The 15,441-nt window shown below is 37.4% G+C and overlaps 1 protein-coding gene across 3 annotated transcripts in view; it reads right to left on the reverse strand.

Annotated features, from left to right (window-relative positions):
* Positions 1-15,441, reverse strand: part of igsf9ba (immunoglobulin superfamily, member 9Ba) — a 52,402-nt gene that overhangs the window by 21,513 nt on the left and 15,448 nt on the right. For all 3 annotated transcript variants that reach the window (XM_087796502.1, XM_087796501.1, XM_087796503.1), the window contains exons 2-5: positions 15,093-15,290; positions 10,727-10,873; positions 5,563-5,714; positions 819-936 (exon numbers count right to left, since the gene is read on the reverse strand). In XM_087796502.1, coding sequence (XP_087652628.1) covers positions 819-936; positions 5,563-5,714; positions 10,727-10,873; positions 15,093-15,290 — 615 coding nt within the window. The remainder of the gene's footprint in view (positions 1-818; positions 937-5,562; positions 5,715-10,726; positions 10,874-15,092; positions 15,291-15,441) is intronic.

Genomic DNA, 15,441 nt, shown 5'->3' on the forward strand with positions numbered 1-15,441 from the left:
TTGTGCTTCAAACAGTAGTTTCCTAGAGCGTTTTATCAATTTCTCGCTACATCAGTGATGTTTTACTTAATCTGCATCTTCAACAACAATAAGTAAGTCATTTTATTTGTACAGCGCTTTTCCAGACCAGGGTCACAAAGCGCTTAAACAATCAAAACAATATTCAATAAAGTATATACTTTAAAGATCAAGATCAAACTGATAACACAACAGGAGTTCCAGAAAATCAAGGAAAAGGCTGAACAAATAAAAACGTCTTAAGATGTTTCTTAAAGGAGTCAGTAGACTCTATCAGGCGCAAAGAGAGAGGAAGATCGTTCAAAGCTTAGGAGCAACAGCCTGGAAAGAGTTCTCTCCTCTGGTCCTGAATCGTGTGCGTGGAACCATCAGTAGATTCTGATCCATAGACCTCAGAGCCCGAGCTGGGGTGTAAGGCTGGATCAGATCAGTGATGTAAGGAGGAGCCTGACAATGAATAGTTCTGAAAATAAGAACCAGAATTTTAAAGTTGATCCTGAAAGAAACTGGAATCCAGTGAAGAGTTTTAAGGATCGGAGAAATGGGAGTTCTTCTACTTGAGCGGGTCAGAATTCTCGCTGCAGAGTAATAACTAGTCTCTTTGGTTGTTCCTTGCTTAGCAAAAAAAGTGATTGAAGGAATATAGGACTGTACTTATCAACACATTGAATTATGTTCTTCACCTGCTTCATTCTTGGTTATAGATTGAAGTCATATGTTTTTCAGCACCACAATCAACAGCTAAACCTGTTGCCTTTTTTAAAGCAAATCTGTAGTTTCAAGGAGTTGTTAAAACTCACCTTGGACCAGTAGACGGGTGGTATGCAACACCTCTCCCTGGTCACTGTAGGCTCTACATGTGTACGCCCCCCGGTCATCTCTGGTGATGCCAAGGATTGTGAGACTGCCATCATGAACCTGTGGAGACAAGAGAAGGAAAGCTATGACTAACTTGTAGGCATGACAGAGTAACTAGTGTTGTTGAAATGTTGTAGTTAAGAACCAGTGCAATTTTAATTTAGCTCAAAAGAAAGCCGAGTTACAACGTGGTGGATTTCCGATAGTATCATGTTATGACATTGAACAAATTGTACACAGTAATGTTGAATGATTGTCAGATATAAAAAAAAGAAAATTGACTCGGTTTTTGTAACTCACTCAAGCAGTGCAGAGTCAGTTTATCAACACATTCTCTTTGAGCTGGGCTACAAGGCAGATTGATGATTTGTGTAACCAACAAAGAGTGCAGTTAAGCATCTATTCAAAAGGAATACATCTCTTATATCCATAATATGTCATATTTTAATTTACTACAGCGCATCGTAACCTTGGAAAAAGGTTTACTGTGTGTCGCTGTGTTTGCAGGCTTTGATGAGACTCAATAAGCGGAGAAGAAACACATCAAGCAGTCCTAATAGAAAAACGCACTCATACATTATGCAACAGGTGGTGAAGCTCTGTCCATTCAAGTCACACGCAGCTGTAGTCTGTCCATTCATGCAGCCGAGGAGGAGATCTGCAACCACTCCTGTTTATCTCTCTCTTCTTTGCCAGCAGAGAGAAACTGATGGATCAGACAAAGTAGTATTTATCCTTCAGTGGATGGTTAGCAAACTGTAGCCCAGAGAGTGTTAATAAAACGTGTCAAAGGGTTATTTTTGCATCTTTAGATACGGGATATTTGAAAGGTTGGGTTGCGGAGGCAGCAGTTGAAGCAGGAGGCCCTACTTCCCTTTTCTTACATAATTCCTACTGTTCTCTTGGTAGATGACTGAGGTGTTCCCAAATCTACAGACAATAATTACTCCAGCATGTCCCAGGACTACTCCTAGTTTTACAACAATCTAGGGAGGTGAAAAGGAATTCATAATTTAATACTATTTTAAATATTTCGGGGGAAGAATGTAAAATACAGTATATATTTTTTAAAATCAAGAAATATGTTGCTACCAAAGATATCTACGGTTTACTTTCAACGCACTAAACCTGTAAAACCTCCAAAAAACATGGGAGTAAAAACGATAAATGTGTTTCTTTCTTCTAGCTGATCTCACATCAACTTGCTATTGGAGCAAATTTAAACGTCTTTAAAAATAGCACCTCTGAAACAATTACCTCACCGCGGTCTAAAAATAATGGTGCGGTCATCAATCTCTTCTGAAGCCTTCTGTTCCAAGTCCAGAGCTGGGAAAGAAGTGAGAGCCGTTGAAGAATTTGAATGTAGAATGTTGAAGATAAGTATAAATGTTAATGATTTGTGATTTTCTGTTTTATCATTTGATATTCGAAGGGAAATTCAGTATTAATTTACTTAACATGTTACCATGCAAAATAATATTCATGTGCTTTTTCTTTCACTTATTGAACCCAAAATTGTAGTTAGTGAAGTTCAAAATGCTATTCAAAGATTTGAAAATCAAATTTAAGACTGGACGAAGTAATGAAAATGTTTCCACCATTTTTTGTGCTTGACCAAAAGATAAATGTTATTTATGTAATGTTGTTTCAGTATATTTCTGTTCCAACTAACTAGTGTAAGGCCTGCATAAGGAAGAGTGGAAAGCCATTTTGACTTTGTTGGACCAGATAAGGGAAAGGAATGAAGGGATAAGAGTAGGATGAAAGTTCAAAGGATGGTAGACACTAAACCAGGGGTCACCGAGGTGGAGCCCGCGGAGCTCGCAGACACAAGGAGTAGCCCTTTAGCCGGTAAAAAAACATTTTTCATCTCTTGTGTTTCCTTTCTTGTTGCCCCATTAGTATTCATTGAAAGATGTAAAATTAAACAGGAATACAATCTATTAGCGATAATAATATAGTTTTTTTCAGAAGAGTGTACCAAACTAATGGTAGCCATTTCGGGTCACATGGTGTCCTTGGAGTAGCTCGCAATTCCAAAGAGTTGAAGACTCCTGCACTAAACTAAAGATTAGACAGGTATGTATATTCATGTAACAAATATTCTGATATATGTTATGATGTAAACCAACCCAACAAAACGTACTACTACTACTACTACCTAACTACTTTTACTACTCTAAAATAAGCATGTTAAAAATGATGTAACAAAAACTGATTCTGGAGATATGCTGAAGTTAAAAACTTCGACACGGCCTAACATGCTACTCTAACAAATCTGGTTGAGAACAAGCTAACGCAAAAAAGAAGAAAAGAAGAGACAGACATTTTATAAACAAATATTGTGGAAAGGAAATGCTTACGTTGACAAAGATGCTAGAGAGCTAAATGTCTAATGAAACTACAAACTAATACATCGAAATTAAAATAATTTTACCGGGACTACTACCCAAAAAACCAAGTAAACCCTAAAAACTAACGGCAAGTAAACTTATGAAACAAAGATGCCAGAGACCAAAATTCGAAGTAAACAAGGATGTTAGAGACCTAAATGCTATTATAAAATTGGCTACAGACAACAAAGATTTTAAATATTAAAAAAATGGTAGTGACTAAAGGGAAATAAAGAGGCTATATATTAAAATTTAGAGAAATTAAAAAAACGATTTAATACGACATGTACTCGGTTTGATACCAATCAATGTTTTCAACTCACATTTGATCTTTTCTAACAAAATGTACTTTTTCTGTGAGTTTACTCTACTTTTAAACAGGGGGCTAAGTTAAGTAAACAGCACAAGATGAGGATTCCTAACTTCTGTTTGTCTCATTCCTGCCTTTTTCCATGGAGTCTCCATGGATGCAGGACGGTCCAATGAGCAAAGACACATATTTGGACTCAGCTCAGCAGCAGACGTTTCCTGACAGGAAAATAGAAGCTGATAAATGCTGCTCTAAGGAGTGATTTTAGCCCAACCTTCATATTAATGTAATATTGATGGAGAGGCAAGTGGTTAATAATGCATCACAATGTTGTCCAATCATTTACTGCTGTTTAAACGATGTAACTCGAAGAAGAAATGGTGCAGAAAGAAGGAAAGTGGAACATGCCAGGAGGTGAATACTTGCGACACCGAAATCGCAGACACCTGTAAGGAGTTTAAGTCGTCGAGACATAACACATATATTGATTTATGAGACTGAAAGTGTGGGAAAAGGGAGAAGCATTTGTTCAGTGTGAACACAAATCTTTCATGTATAATTAATCACAGGGAGTCTTCTTACCCAAAGTATTAGTTAATGATAAATAACAAGCACCTTTGACTGCTGATCATTTTTTAACAAGCCAGAGGGAAAGAGACTGTTGCCATTTTCACAAAACAATAACTCCATCATTCATTTTAAACTGTTAATCTGGTGAATTGTGAATCCAAATAGTTTTGTCCTGAATGATCCAGACATTGCACATTTTAACAACTTCTCTAAGTAACTTAAATTAGCCATTATTCAACATCAATGGTGGTTACACCCCGCTCGATAGTTAAATGTACTATCCACCTGATTCTAAAAAACTATTTCTGCCGGTTAAATATGTGATGACCTGTGACCCAAAATCCAATACAATAGTCCAGGGACGCAAATCTTTAATCAGTTATTTGTCTCACGTCTAATAAGTTGAGTTGGAATTTACTCAGTGACATTAGTGCAGCTTATTATTTTAAGTGGGCACTGATGCTCTCCAGCCTAACCTGTTCTGACACAAGTGGTACAGGACCAGACCGAAATGCTTAATTTCTGTTTTTACCCTCTTGAAAATCTGTCTCAAACATGGACAGAGTTCATCCCCTGAATAATACTGGCAGAACTTATCACATATAAGGAAAAGGAAATGCCATACAGAATAATTTCACATGTGTACCTTCAACAATATCCTTCATCAAGCTCTGTCTGCGACTCCTCACTCACCTCGCCACAGCGGATACTTCTGCCTGGTCTGGACTACTAATCTGTATCACTATTCATACTCTTATACTGCACACACCACAGTATCCCACGGTGACATCACAGCGTCTGCTTTTATCTGCAGGAGTAAAAATCAGGCATCGACAGACGATAACTGGGGGATCAGATATACACGCTGTGCTGCCAGCGGTAATTTTCTTCACAGCGCGCTGATTCATGAGGAATTCTTTAACAAAAAAAAGACAGACAGAGTTTGACTGACAGCCACGCTGAGTCGATCTCAGATTGGGGTCCAGGCTGATTAATCAAACGTCTAGATTTCCCGAATGGATTGACATTTCTTTCACTTTGTCACTCATGGTCAACGGCTGGTCCTCTGGAGGGTAAGCAGCTTCATCGCCCAAACTTTCTCAGAAGTTTCCTGGCTAGAGTGTAGGTGCTGATGCTTGAGCAGGAGATGTCAAGACAAAAGGCAGTTTGATGGCTTGTCTCAGTGCTGGGAAGATGACAGTGGTCTCAACGGGGAATGGCAACACTGAAGTGTATGAACGCTGCAGCCTCAAAGCAAGATAAAACCAAACACAAGAATACACACAAACATAGTACGCATATTGCAGTATTAAAATAATGCCGCGTGAAGGGATTTTAGCGGAGATAATGTCCATCTGCACAGTAAGTCCGCCTCCAAATTCATGCACAACGATTTACATCCATTATTCTCACCGAATATTTGGCGTTGGTTGCCAGCTCCTCCCCCTCCCTCAGCCAGCCGATCACTGGTTTGGGGTTTCCCTGGGCCGAGCAGCTGAGCACAGTGCTGCCCCCTTCCTTTGCCTCCACATATTGCGGCGGTGTTGATATGAAAGAGGGCGGAGCTGTGGGAGAGAAAAAAAGGTTGTCACTCAACTTTCTAATTTGGGAAAAATCTAAAAACAGCAAGGTTTTGAGAAATAAGGCTCTAACTGGTTGATCCTGTCACAGTTAAGTATAAATGTCTCTTCTTCAGATTCTTCTTCCTCCCTCAACTTCTTACTATTCCATCGACTCAATTAATTTATTTTGTATTGCAATTCCAAAACTAAAAAGGATCATTTGAAAGCAAATAAAAAAGTATATAAAAACAAATTTCTTGGAATATTTTTTGTTTAAGCGGTAGAATAGTTTGTTTAAATGAAAAAAAATTAATTATCATTTTACATTAAGTAGATGTTTTCACATGTGTATGAGTCTATCTGACGATCAAAAGGTTCCGCCACCACTCATCTCCACTCCAGCAAATGTCCAGCACATAGCAGCTCTTTTATTCATGGAGTCCACAGAACATTTTGATGGGAAACAGTGCTGCTGTGTTCGAAAGAGCAGCACAAGTGGGTCACCGCACGCTGCCAGGAGCGGTGCCACGCTCCAGTCTGCAAACAAACACCTGCTTCAAGTAAATAAATCGGCCAATTAGCACATTTCGACATCTGTCACTCCGCGCTCGCCCCGGCTATAGATTAATGGAAATCGTAATAAAACACATGAGCGGGTCAGGTCTCCCTGCTGTGTAGATGAGTTTGTGTAGTTAATGGGTCAACATTGAACACACCATTAAGTGTACTTTAACAGTCCTACATGTGACAGGTTAACCCTTAGTCGCCATGTTTATCACTCATTATGATGCATTGTTTGTCTGTGGGGGAGTCGCACTGGTCATGAAGCTTCAACCCCTTTATAATATGATTTTGTTGAGAGATTTATTGGCTGTCTCATGTGTGAGCGATTGAATAATGTATTGATTTCAGAAAGCATAAACATACTTATAATGAGACGAAAAATCCATTTATCACTTAGTTTACTTTACTTTTACACGTTTACTTTACATCTCTTCTAACACTTTTCAGTTGCTTACACACCCTGATTATTTAAGAGCTGATGCTTGCACCTGCCATACAGGGATGTTTTCGGTTCTTAATTTAGATTAGCCCGCAGGGGAGAAGCATGAGTTGACAGGAATTAGGTGACTCATATGGTGGTGTCAACAGCAGGTACTAGCTCCACCTGGGAGTTCTTTCTCGATGTTAGAACTTCAGCGTGACCAACAAACCAGCAACACTGCTTAAAGAAATGAGAGAATTGTGTCCTACTTTCTGCAGCCGGTCATTAATTTTATATCATAAACGACATTTAAATCTCTATTATTTTCTCTGTGGACCACATCAGCAGATGGAAGGAGATTAAAGACCTGATAAAATATTGCATTTCGCAATTCTTCTCCACAAAACAGAAGATCAAAAATCCAAATAACACAGTTGAAGAACCGACAGTTATGTCATAAGCAGGGTTTTATTAAAATGTCCAAGAAAAGGTTGAGCATATCTGGAAATAGCATATATAAATTTTAATGACATGTAGTCACATTTAACATGTTAAATAAAATCTTCAATTTCATTTTAAGGCAAATAATATGTAGTTATTCAATTCCACAGCTAATATATTGAATTTCTGCATTATGTTCTGAAAAAATAAATGTGTACTTTTAAAACATTTAGCTTTTTATGTATATTCATTTATCTAATATTGCAATGGTTAATATCCAAAATATGCAGGTTATGACCAACAGAAAAGATCAATGCATTTGTAACTCTCTGTAGCAATTTAATTTAAAAATGTCAGTGAGTCATTAACTATCATGCACTTAATAATAATAATGATAATAATAGTAATTAAGTCATTTCAGTATGGCTAGGAAAGCGAAGAGTAAGTGGAGAGTAAGAGGAGACCAGAGGACAGAGACTGGCCTTTGTCTCTCTTCTTGGTCGCAAGACCTCGCCATCTGACACCTGCCACTGAGTGGGCATTAATTCTCAGTCCTGTTGGCAGGATGTGGAGGCCAGCAAGCAGAAAAGGAACTCAAAGAAGGTGTGTATGCAAATCAGACCAAGGAGAAAAGGCGTCTGTGTGGTGGCCGGACGAAAATGGCACCTGCTTCCATCACAGGTGCACAACAGAGATACCAACTGCTTGTATGAACACATTGTTGTGTTTAAGGGCAACATAAATAAAAAATAGCAAGTGCAACGGAACATTTATGTTTAAACATGAATTGATTTGCGCCAATAAATGCACGATTTGCCAATATTACTGCCTGAATCAGTTGAGGGATTTGAGAGGTCAAGCTGTGTGTCACTGAACTCACTCTTTGGTAACAAAGCTCTTGTAGCACCCAGCTGGAATTAATCCCAACCATCAGCACACATCAGAACAGAGAAACAATACTACTGATAGATTACTGGAGACTGTATTGAAAGAGGTTACTAGAGTGGAGTCCATCAATCCTGGAAGTCTCCACCTACAAGCAACTTGTTGTATAAACAAAGCAGGGTGTGATTACAGCAGGCTGGAGGAGTAAAGCCCATTATTACATCATAAATGGACTTTACTCTTGCAACCTCTCGTTCGCCGAGATTTCAGACAGGGGAGACTTTATAAAGTAATAACTTCGAAACATGGTCATGATGAGGATCTTACTGCATCTTTGAGAGGAAGAGTTCAACATTTGAAACATGTACGTGAGTCAGGAGAGATGGGTTTTCATATTAGCTGCCCTGGAATTAAACACCTTTGTTATTTAATCAGTGATTTATGTTATTTTGATTCTAATATCCAAAAAATACTCTTATACAAGATATTATAAATATATAAAATATGAAATTTAATTTTGAGGCAACTAATATGTAGTTGTTCAATTCCATTAATATATTGAATTGCTGAATTATGTTCTGAAAAAATGAATGTGTACTTTAAAAACAGTTAGCTTTTTATGTATATTCATTTATCTAAAATTGCAATTGTTAAGATCCAAAATATGCAGTTATAACCAACAGTTTTCTGTTGATCAATGCATTTGTAAAAAAAAATGTCAGTGAATCAATAACTATCATGAACTTAATAATAATAATGATAATAATAGGAACTAAGTTATTTCCGTATGTCTTGGAAAGCGAAGAGTAAGAGGAGATCAGTAGAAATACAATATATTATACATATACACAAATATACAAGAGGCTGGCCTCTCTGCTGAGAGCTAGAGGGGTCAACTACACAACAATTTGACATTGACTTTTCAGTTTTCTAGTCACATCTCAAAAACGCAACATAAAACTTGACTAAAATGACTTGATGGACGCCCGGACTCCTGACCTAATTGTTTTTCGGTGTGACCGGGCCTCCTCCATTTCTTTATGTCTCCCAACATAACAGGAGCTGTGTTTCATCACTCTCTGAGAATGCTAATGAGAAACACTACTTAATTCAAACACACACTTACAAGTAAGCAGGTGATATTTCGCCAGACTATGACCTATTTATTTCTAAACTTCAAACAGAAACATTAAACGAGCTCGACATGGATTTCAAGCAAGCACGTCCTCTGTGTGAGCTATAACATCACACCTCGCATGAACACACACATGTAAACACTTGCTTTGTTAATAGACTTGTAACAGATCTGCATTTTTTGCATTGTGGAGTGACTAAGTACTGCGATGGACTTCATAAAAGCTTCTTCTTACAGTTGAATATAGCAATCACATCTGCTGTAAAGCGTGTGCATGAGAGAATCAAATATGTATGAGTGTCTCTCTGCTTATAAGTTCACTCAGCAGCAACATACATATGAATGAGGCTGACAGAAGTGAGTGTGTGTGAAGTCTGACTCCATCACAGCGTAAATAATTACAGTGTTTTTGCACAAGGGACAACTGAAGGGGTGGACACAAACACACCATTTTCCCTAAAATGTTTTAAAAAACAGCGCCTGATATCAGCCAACTTTTCGTCAGCAGAGGTCGACGTACTTAAAAGGTGTTACACAATGTATAGGTTGTCATTCAGTTTAAGTGTCTTTGTGAATGATTGCTGCTGAAGCCAGTTTAGCCGAACCATCATAATTAAGTAAGTGAACAATATACAATCTGAAACATATTCAAATTATGATATATATCTCTTGAATTTATATTATTAATCTTGTTATTTCTAAAATTAGATTAAGTTTGCTGGCTTTATTTACATGTTATGACTATAGAAAAGTGTAATGAGTGAGTTCTTCTAAGATAAAAGCTATTTTCAACTTCTGGCTAAATGCAAATATCTAAATAGAAGAACATTTGAGCATCTGGTCCGGGCTTCCTACATTCATTCTATTTTCAATTTCAAAACTGTAAGGAAGAATTTAGGAGTCGGGTTCCTACCGTTTTAAAGAAAACAAATGCCCAGGGAAAGTGATATGACTGGAAATACAAGCGCCAGAATATCACAAATCACAACGCACAGACTCACAGATAGAAAAGTCACAGTAAACACAATACTTCACTTTGTCAAACCCAGGAAACTTCCAGGTAATTGCGTGCATCCGTGTACAGTTTATATTGTAATGCCTTTGAATTGTAGTCGTCGTTGTGCTTCTTTCTCCCCACTATATATTTATCGAGTAGTTTGCGTCAAGACCACTGATTTTCTGTATAAAAAAAAGTAAAAACATTTAATTATGCAAATAAATTAGTATATATTATAAATAAATAGAGATTTTATTCTTTCATTTAATTTAACGTCACGGTTAGGACGCCGCATACCATTTCAATGTTTCTCCTAGAACATAGTGAGATAGATAAGGTTCGTTTGTCATTTAATTCGTAAGTGAAAGGACCCGGCTATTAGTTGGTGTAGTAGGACTGAAACTAAATTTTTTTCAAGCAAGTATTATTGTTCACATTTATCTATGGTTGAATGTAAAGAGAAATCAATACATGTAAAGAATCAATATTTTTGCATAAGATGTATTAAGCAAGAGTTTGTGAAAAAACATAGTATTTTTTTCTTTTTGGTTGGATGTGCGACATAGACTCACCGTTGACTGTGAGATGGACCCAACTGCCGTTGTGGAACGTGTCGTACTGCTGCTCCAACATCAGGATCCTGCACTCGTACCAGCCCTGGTCGTCCGAGCGAACCGGATCAATCTGCAGGGATGCCTTCCCGTGCAGAGCGGCTCTTCCTGCAGAGGCAAGGATACAACATCCATGATATACATGAGAAACGCATCAGGACCATACAAAAAGAATACAAGCTTTTGAAAGAAAAAATTGTTGGAAAAACGTTTTCAACTTTTAACAGATGAAACATTCCTAAAAGAAATTCTTGCCAAAATATCGAAGCCACAAGAAGAAAAATAATAGCAAGAGTAATTCCAGTTGAACATAAAATACAAATATTATTAATGGGTTTAGATGAATGCAAAATTTAAAACTTTTAAATATTTTGAAGAACAAATTTTTTAGGTTGATTTTTCTTTGTGAACAGCGAGAAATAACAGCAGAAAAAAATACAAGAGTTCTTTATCTCATGTGTGACATTTCATACAGACATATAAAGAAAATTAAACACTAGCTAGCTTATTCTGTGTTTATTAGGTTATGCTAGCCAGCAGAACAATTGTATCCTCTAATATGTTTAAGTTGAAGCAAGTAGCTGCAGATCAATGAACCACGATCCAAACGTTTGTAAGCCTTGTGGTTCTATATATATATATAAGGTAATAGAAACCCTGCTGAATCCGCTAAACTAATGGAAAAAATACCACAAATTAAACCTATAATTCTTGGCAACTTTTTATCTGTCCTTTTTGGTTAACTCTGTCCTTGAGAAAAATCCACTCAATTGTTGGACTGTTTTCTTCTAAGAGAGTGAGAGAAAAAATACATTTCTACCTTTTTCCTCCATCATACAGTAAATGTAAGTGGGTTTGAGAAGTTTTCTAGGTTGTATCTCCATTCCTCCATTTTAATTTGACCAACCTAATATTGTCAAGAAAAAGTAATGTGATGCTGTTTATAGCTTCTTTTTTTTAAATAAATATTGCATATTTTACTATCATTGGGTTGACAGCTCTGAAGAGACATCTTTTTCAGGGGTTGTTAATGTTTCCCAGGCCTGTCCATCTATTCATAAAAATAACTTTTAATTTATATTGTGTATTTGTCGCCTTCCTTTACTGACGGTCAGATGGTTTTGTTTTTTTTACATCTGATTATCAGCGATCTCGAGAACCTAGGCCTAGCAGATCTAAACTTCAGGTATAGAATACGTGGCCGCGGTCTGGGGATTAACTATTAGCTGTAGGCTCACTGTACCATTTTAAAATACTAAATTTGTGAACCATTTATCAATTTTAATGACCAACTGGCCTCTGACATGTTCATATCCAAAGGCAAAACCTGCCCCAAAATGTAAGTCTTGTATTTGATGTTGCAGCTTCGGCTGCACTTAAATCATACGTTTCCTACAGAACTGGTCCAGACCTGCCACTTTTTCTCCTCCTCAGCTCAAGATAAATTGGAATTCTAAAAGGAGGAAATCACATGGGATGAGAGAAGCTGAGGAAAGCAGGCGTGGGGAAATCTTGAGCTGCTAAGCTGTCTGTCTCAAAGCTTCCAGCCTGCTGAGCACATGGCTGCTCCTGACAGCCCGACACACTCAGACGTTCGCTTCCGCGAGGGCTGACGAATGTTCTAAGATGGAGCTTTTTTCCCCAAACTTTGATAAGTAAATGTTCTCTAAGCACTGCTTCCTGTTACTTCCCGCTGAGTGGCAGGCAAATACATTGAAGTTGAGAATGGATGAATTTCTAAAAGAACAGTATATTAATGTAAGAAACAGCAGGAGAAAAAATCATAAGGCTGAAAGAAAAAGTTTCTTGTCTTGTGATAGAAACTTGGTTGTTTTTACTTTCACTGTGCAGTGGTGAAAGAAAACGGTTTCACCTCAGACAGGATTTGTCAAGGTGCTGCTGTAAACAGACTTAACAGAGCTTTGACTCTGGCACTTTAGTACAAGGTCTGATGGATAAGAGAGTCACTCACTTGACTCTGGTGCCACTTCACGTTTGAGAGTAAACAAATGTAGTTGCTGTAAAACACAAATTTCTGAAGCCTAGAAAAGCACTGAGACTGTTCAAACCTTTGCTCATGAATTTGCCAAAACCCCAAATAAAACTAGATGAAGAAAACAACTTGAGTCATGAATTGTGTTGTGCAAAAAGTTGATTTTATGTTTAAAAAAAAAAAAGTTAAAAAATAAAAAGAACAATCATCACCAATTTATTTAATTTATATATATTTAAATCTTTTTTCTAAACACATTTCTTAACTGAATAGCATAATCAAGTGAATGCCGTTTTATTTATTTATTTCTCTTAAAATTGCCATTCCAGTAAAGACTTTTTTAATATGATGTTTACGATCAAACAAGAATATATCGACTCAAACGATTATCTTTGGGCGCACTGTGGCGCAGTGGTTAGTGCAATTGCCTCTAGCAATATGTTACCTGTGAAAATCCTCTTCATCATATCAAATCGTTGGCACCATTTCCTGCCATGTCATATTTATGAAGTATGTTTTTGTTTACTGCCCAAAATCCACTGTGACCGCCACTGAAAATCAAACCACATGCCAGATTGCTACGGATTGGATTCCCCGAAATATGATCACATGTTAATCCCACTCCTACTTAAATGTCATTTTACATGATAAGCCTGCGCTTACTGAGAAGGGAAAAAACAAATACATCCATTCATTCATATGTTGCTACATGTTGCTGATGAAAATGGTCTAAAGAGAATTAGGATTTAGAGGAATCTAGCAAGTGCAAAATTGAAACAATCTGACATTACAATTGCACAAGCTGCAAATCTGAATTATTGATTTAGTCTTTAAATAAGACTAAAAATAGATGTTTTAAATGTTGTGATTTACATAAAGCTGCAGGGCACACTGGGAGAAGGACTGCAGACGGATCGTGTTTGCAACAAACTGAAATATTTCACATTTAATAACAAAGATGTGACATGGAGAAATAAAGCCTCATCCTACCATAGCAGTTGTTGTAACAGTTGTCAGTTGTTACAATAACCTTTTAGGCTCTCAAGACTGGTTTAACATTGACACAGTGAGGACACACCACATTTATACTGTGGCCACCTGTTGTGCTCTCCACTAGGTCAGTGCTAGAATCATGAATAAATCAATCACAATGATTATTTTTAATCCTTATTTTATTAAAGAATACGTTTTGTAGTTGCCACCATATACGTATATACAGTAGTGTCTAAAATTGAAAAAACATCAAATAAAGATTCAGTTTTTTAGTAATTATTATGATTTATGTGTGGAATGAGTTAATTTAACTGAAAACAGATCAGAAAGGTAAACTATGTAGTAGAAAAGATGAACTGACAGATTACTCGTCTGCTAATGACTCCCACCCATTGGACTCCTTACGCCGCTTTAAAAACAATCACACGTTCAATCATGAATCTCATGAATCCTCTTGATAAATACTTTTTCTGCTGTTTTTGTCATTCAAAGATCAGAGCAGACTCCACAGTCTCCCTTCATTCCGGAGCTAATCAGCGGGCCAAGAAGGGGGTTGGGAGCAGGGGGAGCGAGTCTGACCCCGTTCTGACAGTTTGTCGTCTCTCTACCAACGAAGAAGCAACATCAGAGGAACTCGTTCCCCGTCGTTCATGTGATTGCAGGAGCAGACTAGTTTTCAAGTCAGGTTGATGCAAAACATATTTCTAACAGGAAAGTCAGTCAAATATTGAGATCAATGACGCACACATTTAGAGAGATGACTTCATTTTCTGACCCAGTTTGCTTTTGAATCTTTTTAAAAACACAATGGATGCATTAAAAAGCATAGATGATTTAAAGTGTGTAAATTAAGTTTGTGTTATCATCATATAGAGTAGTGAATAAAATGTCAAAGTAGCATGACCTTCCTTAGCTCTTCTCTTTGTGATTACTCCACTGTGACTACTGCAGGAAAAACATATAGGTTTTTATGTATCCCTGAAACAATTTGATCATTTACATAATTATTCATTATTCACTCATTAATATTCACCATTAAGTATTCAGAGAATATTAGCCTGAACATTTCTGCATGTCAACATGCCACTTAAACACACACAAATAAGTACCTACTCAATACCAGGAGCATCTCAAAACTAACTTGTTCCGTTATTACTATTTATGGACTAAATATAATTTCACCATTAATGGCAACTATATAACTATAATAAATCTAAGTTAATTTAATAAATCTAAACAAGCCAAGACTCTTTAAGAGGTCTCTAAAAGCGCTACTACCAAGGGACGTTCATTACCTTTGACCAGGGTCACCAGGGTTGAGAAATGAAACAGGTGTCTCACCAGTATACTCTGGGTCCACATGAGGAGGGTAGAAGCGGAAGTTGATGAAGAAGGGTATAGGCACTCCGAACTTAAACCATTCCACCACGTAGGGAGGCTGCTGGCCATCCAGGGGAGGGGACACGTCACACCCCAGGATCACGCTTTCTCCAGCGCGAGCTGTCACAAATCGGGGCTCCTCTCTCACTCCGTGGGCACCTGAGAAGGGAAGGTAGCAGCTTTGAGGTCATGTTTATCATGGTGTGTTGAATCTGGAGACTTGAGACAAAGTCTTTCCTCAGTAAGTAATTAATTTTTATTTGTATAGCGCTTTTCCAGACCAGGGTCACAAAGCGCTTAAAGAATCAAA

Source organism: Callionymus lyra, chromosome 7 (genome assembly GCF_982586985.1).
Source record: "Callionymus lyra chromosome 7, fCalLyr1.hap1.1, whole genome shotgun sequence".
Taxonomy (NCBI): Eukaryota; Metazoa; Chordata; class Actinopteri; order Syngnathiformes; family Callionymidae; genus Callionymus; species Callionymus lyra.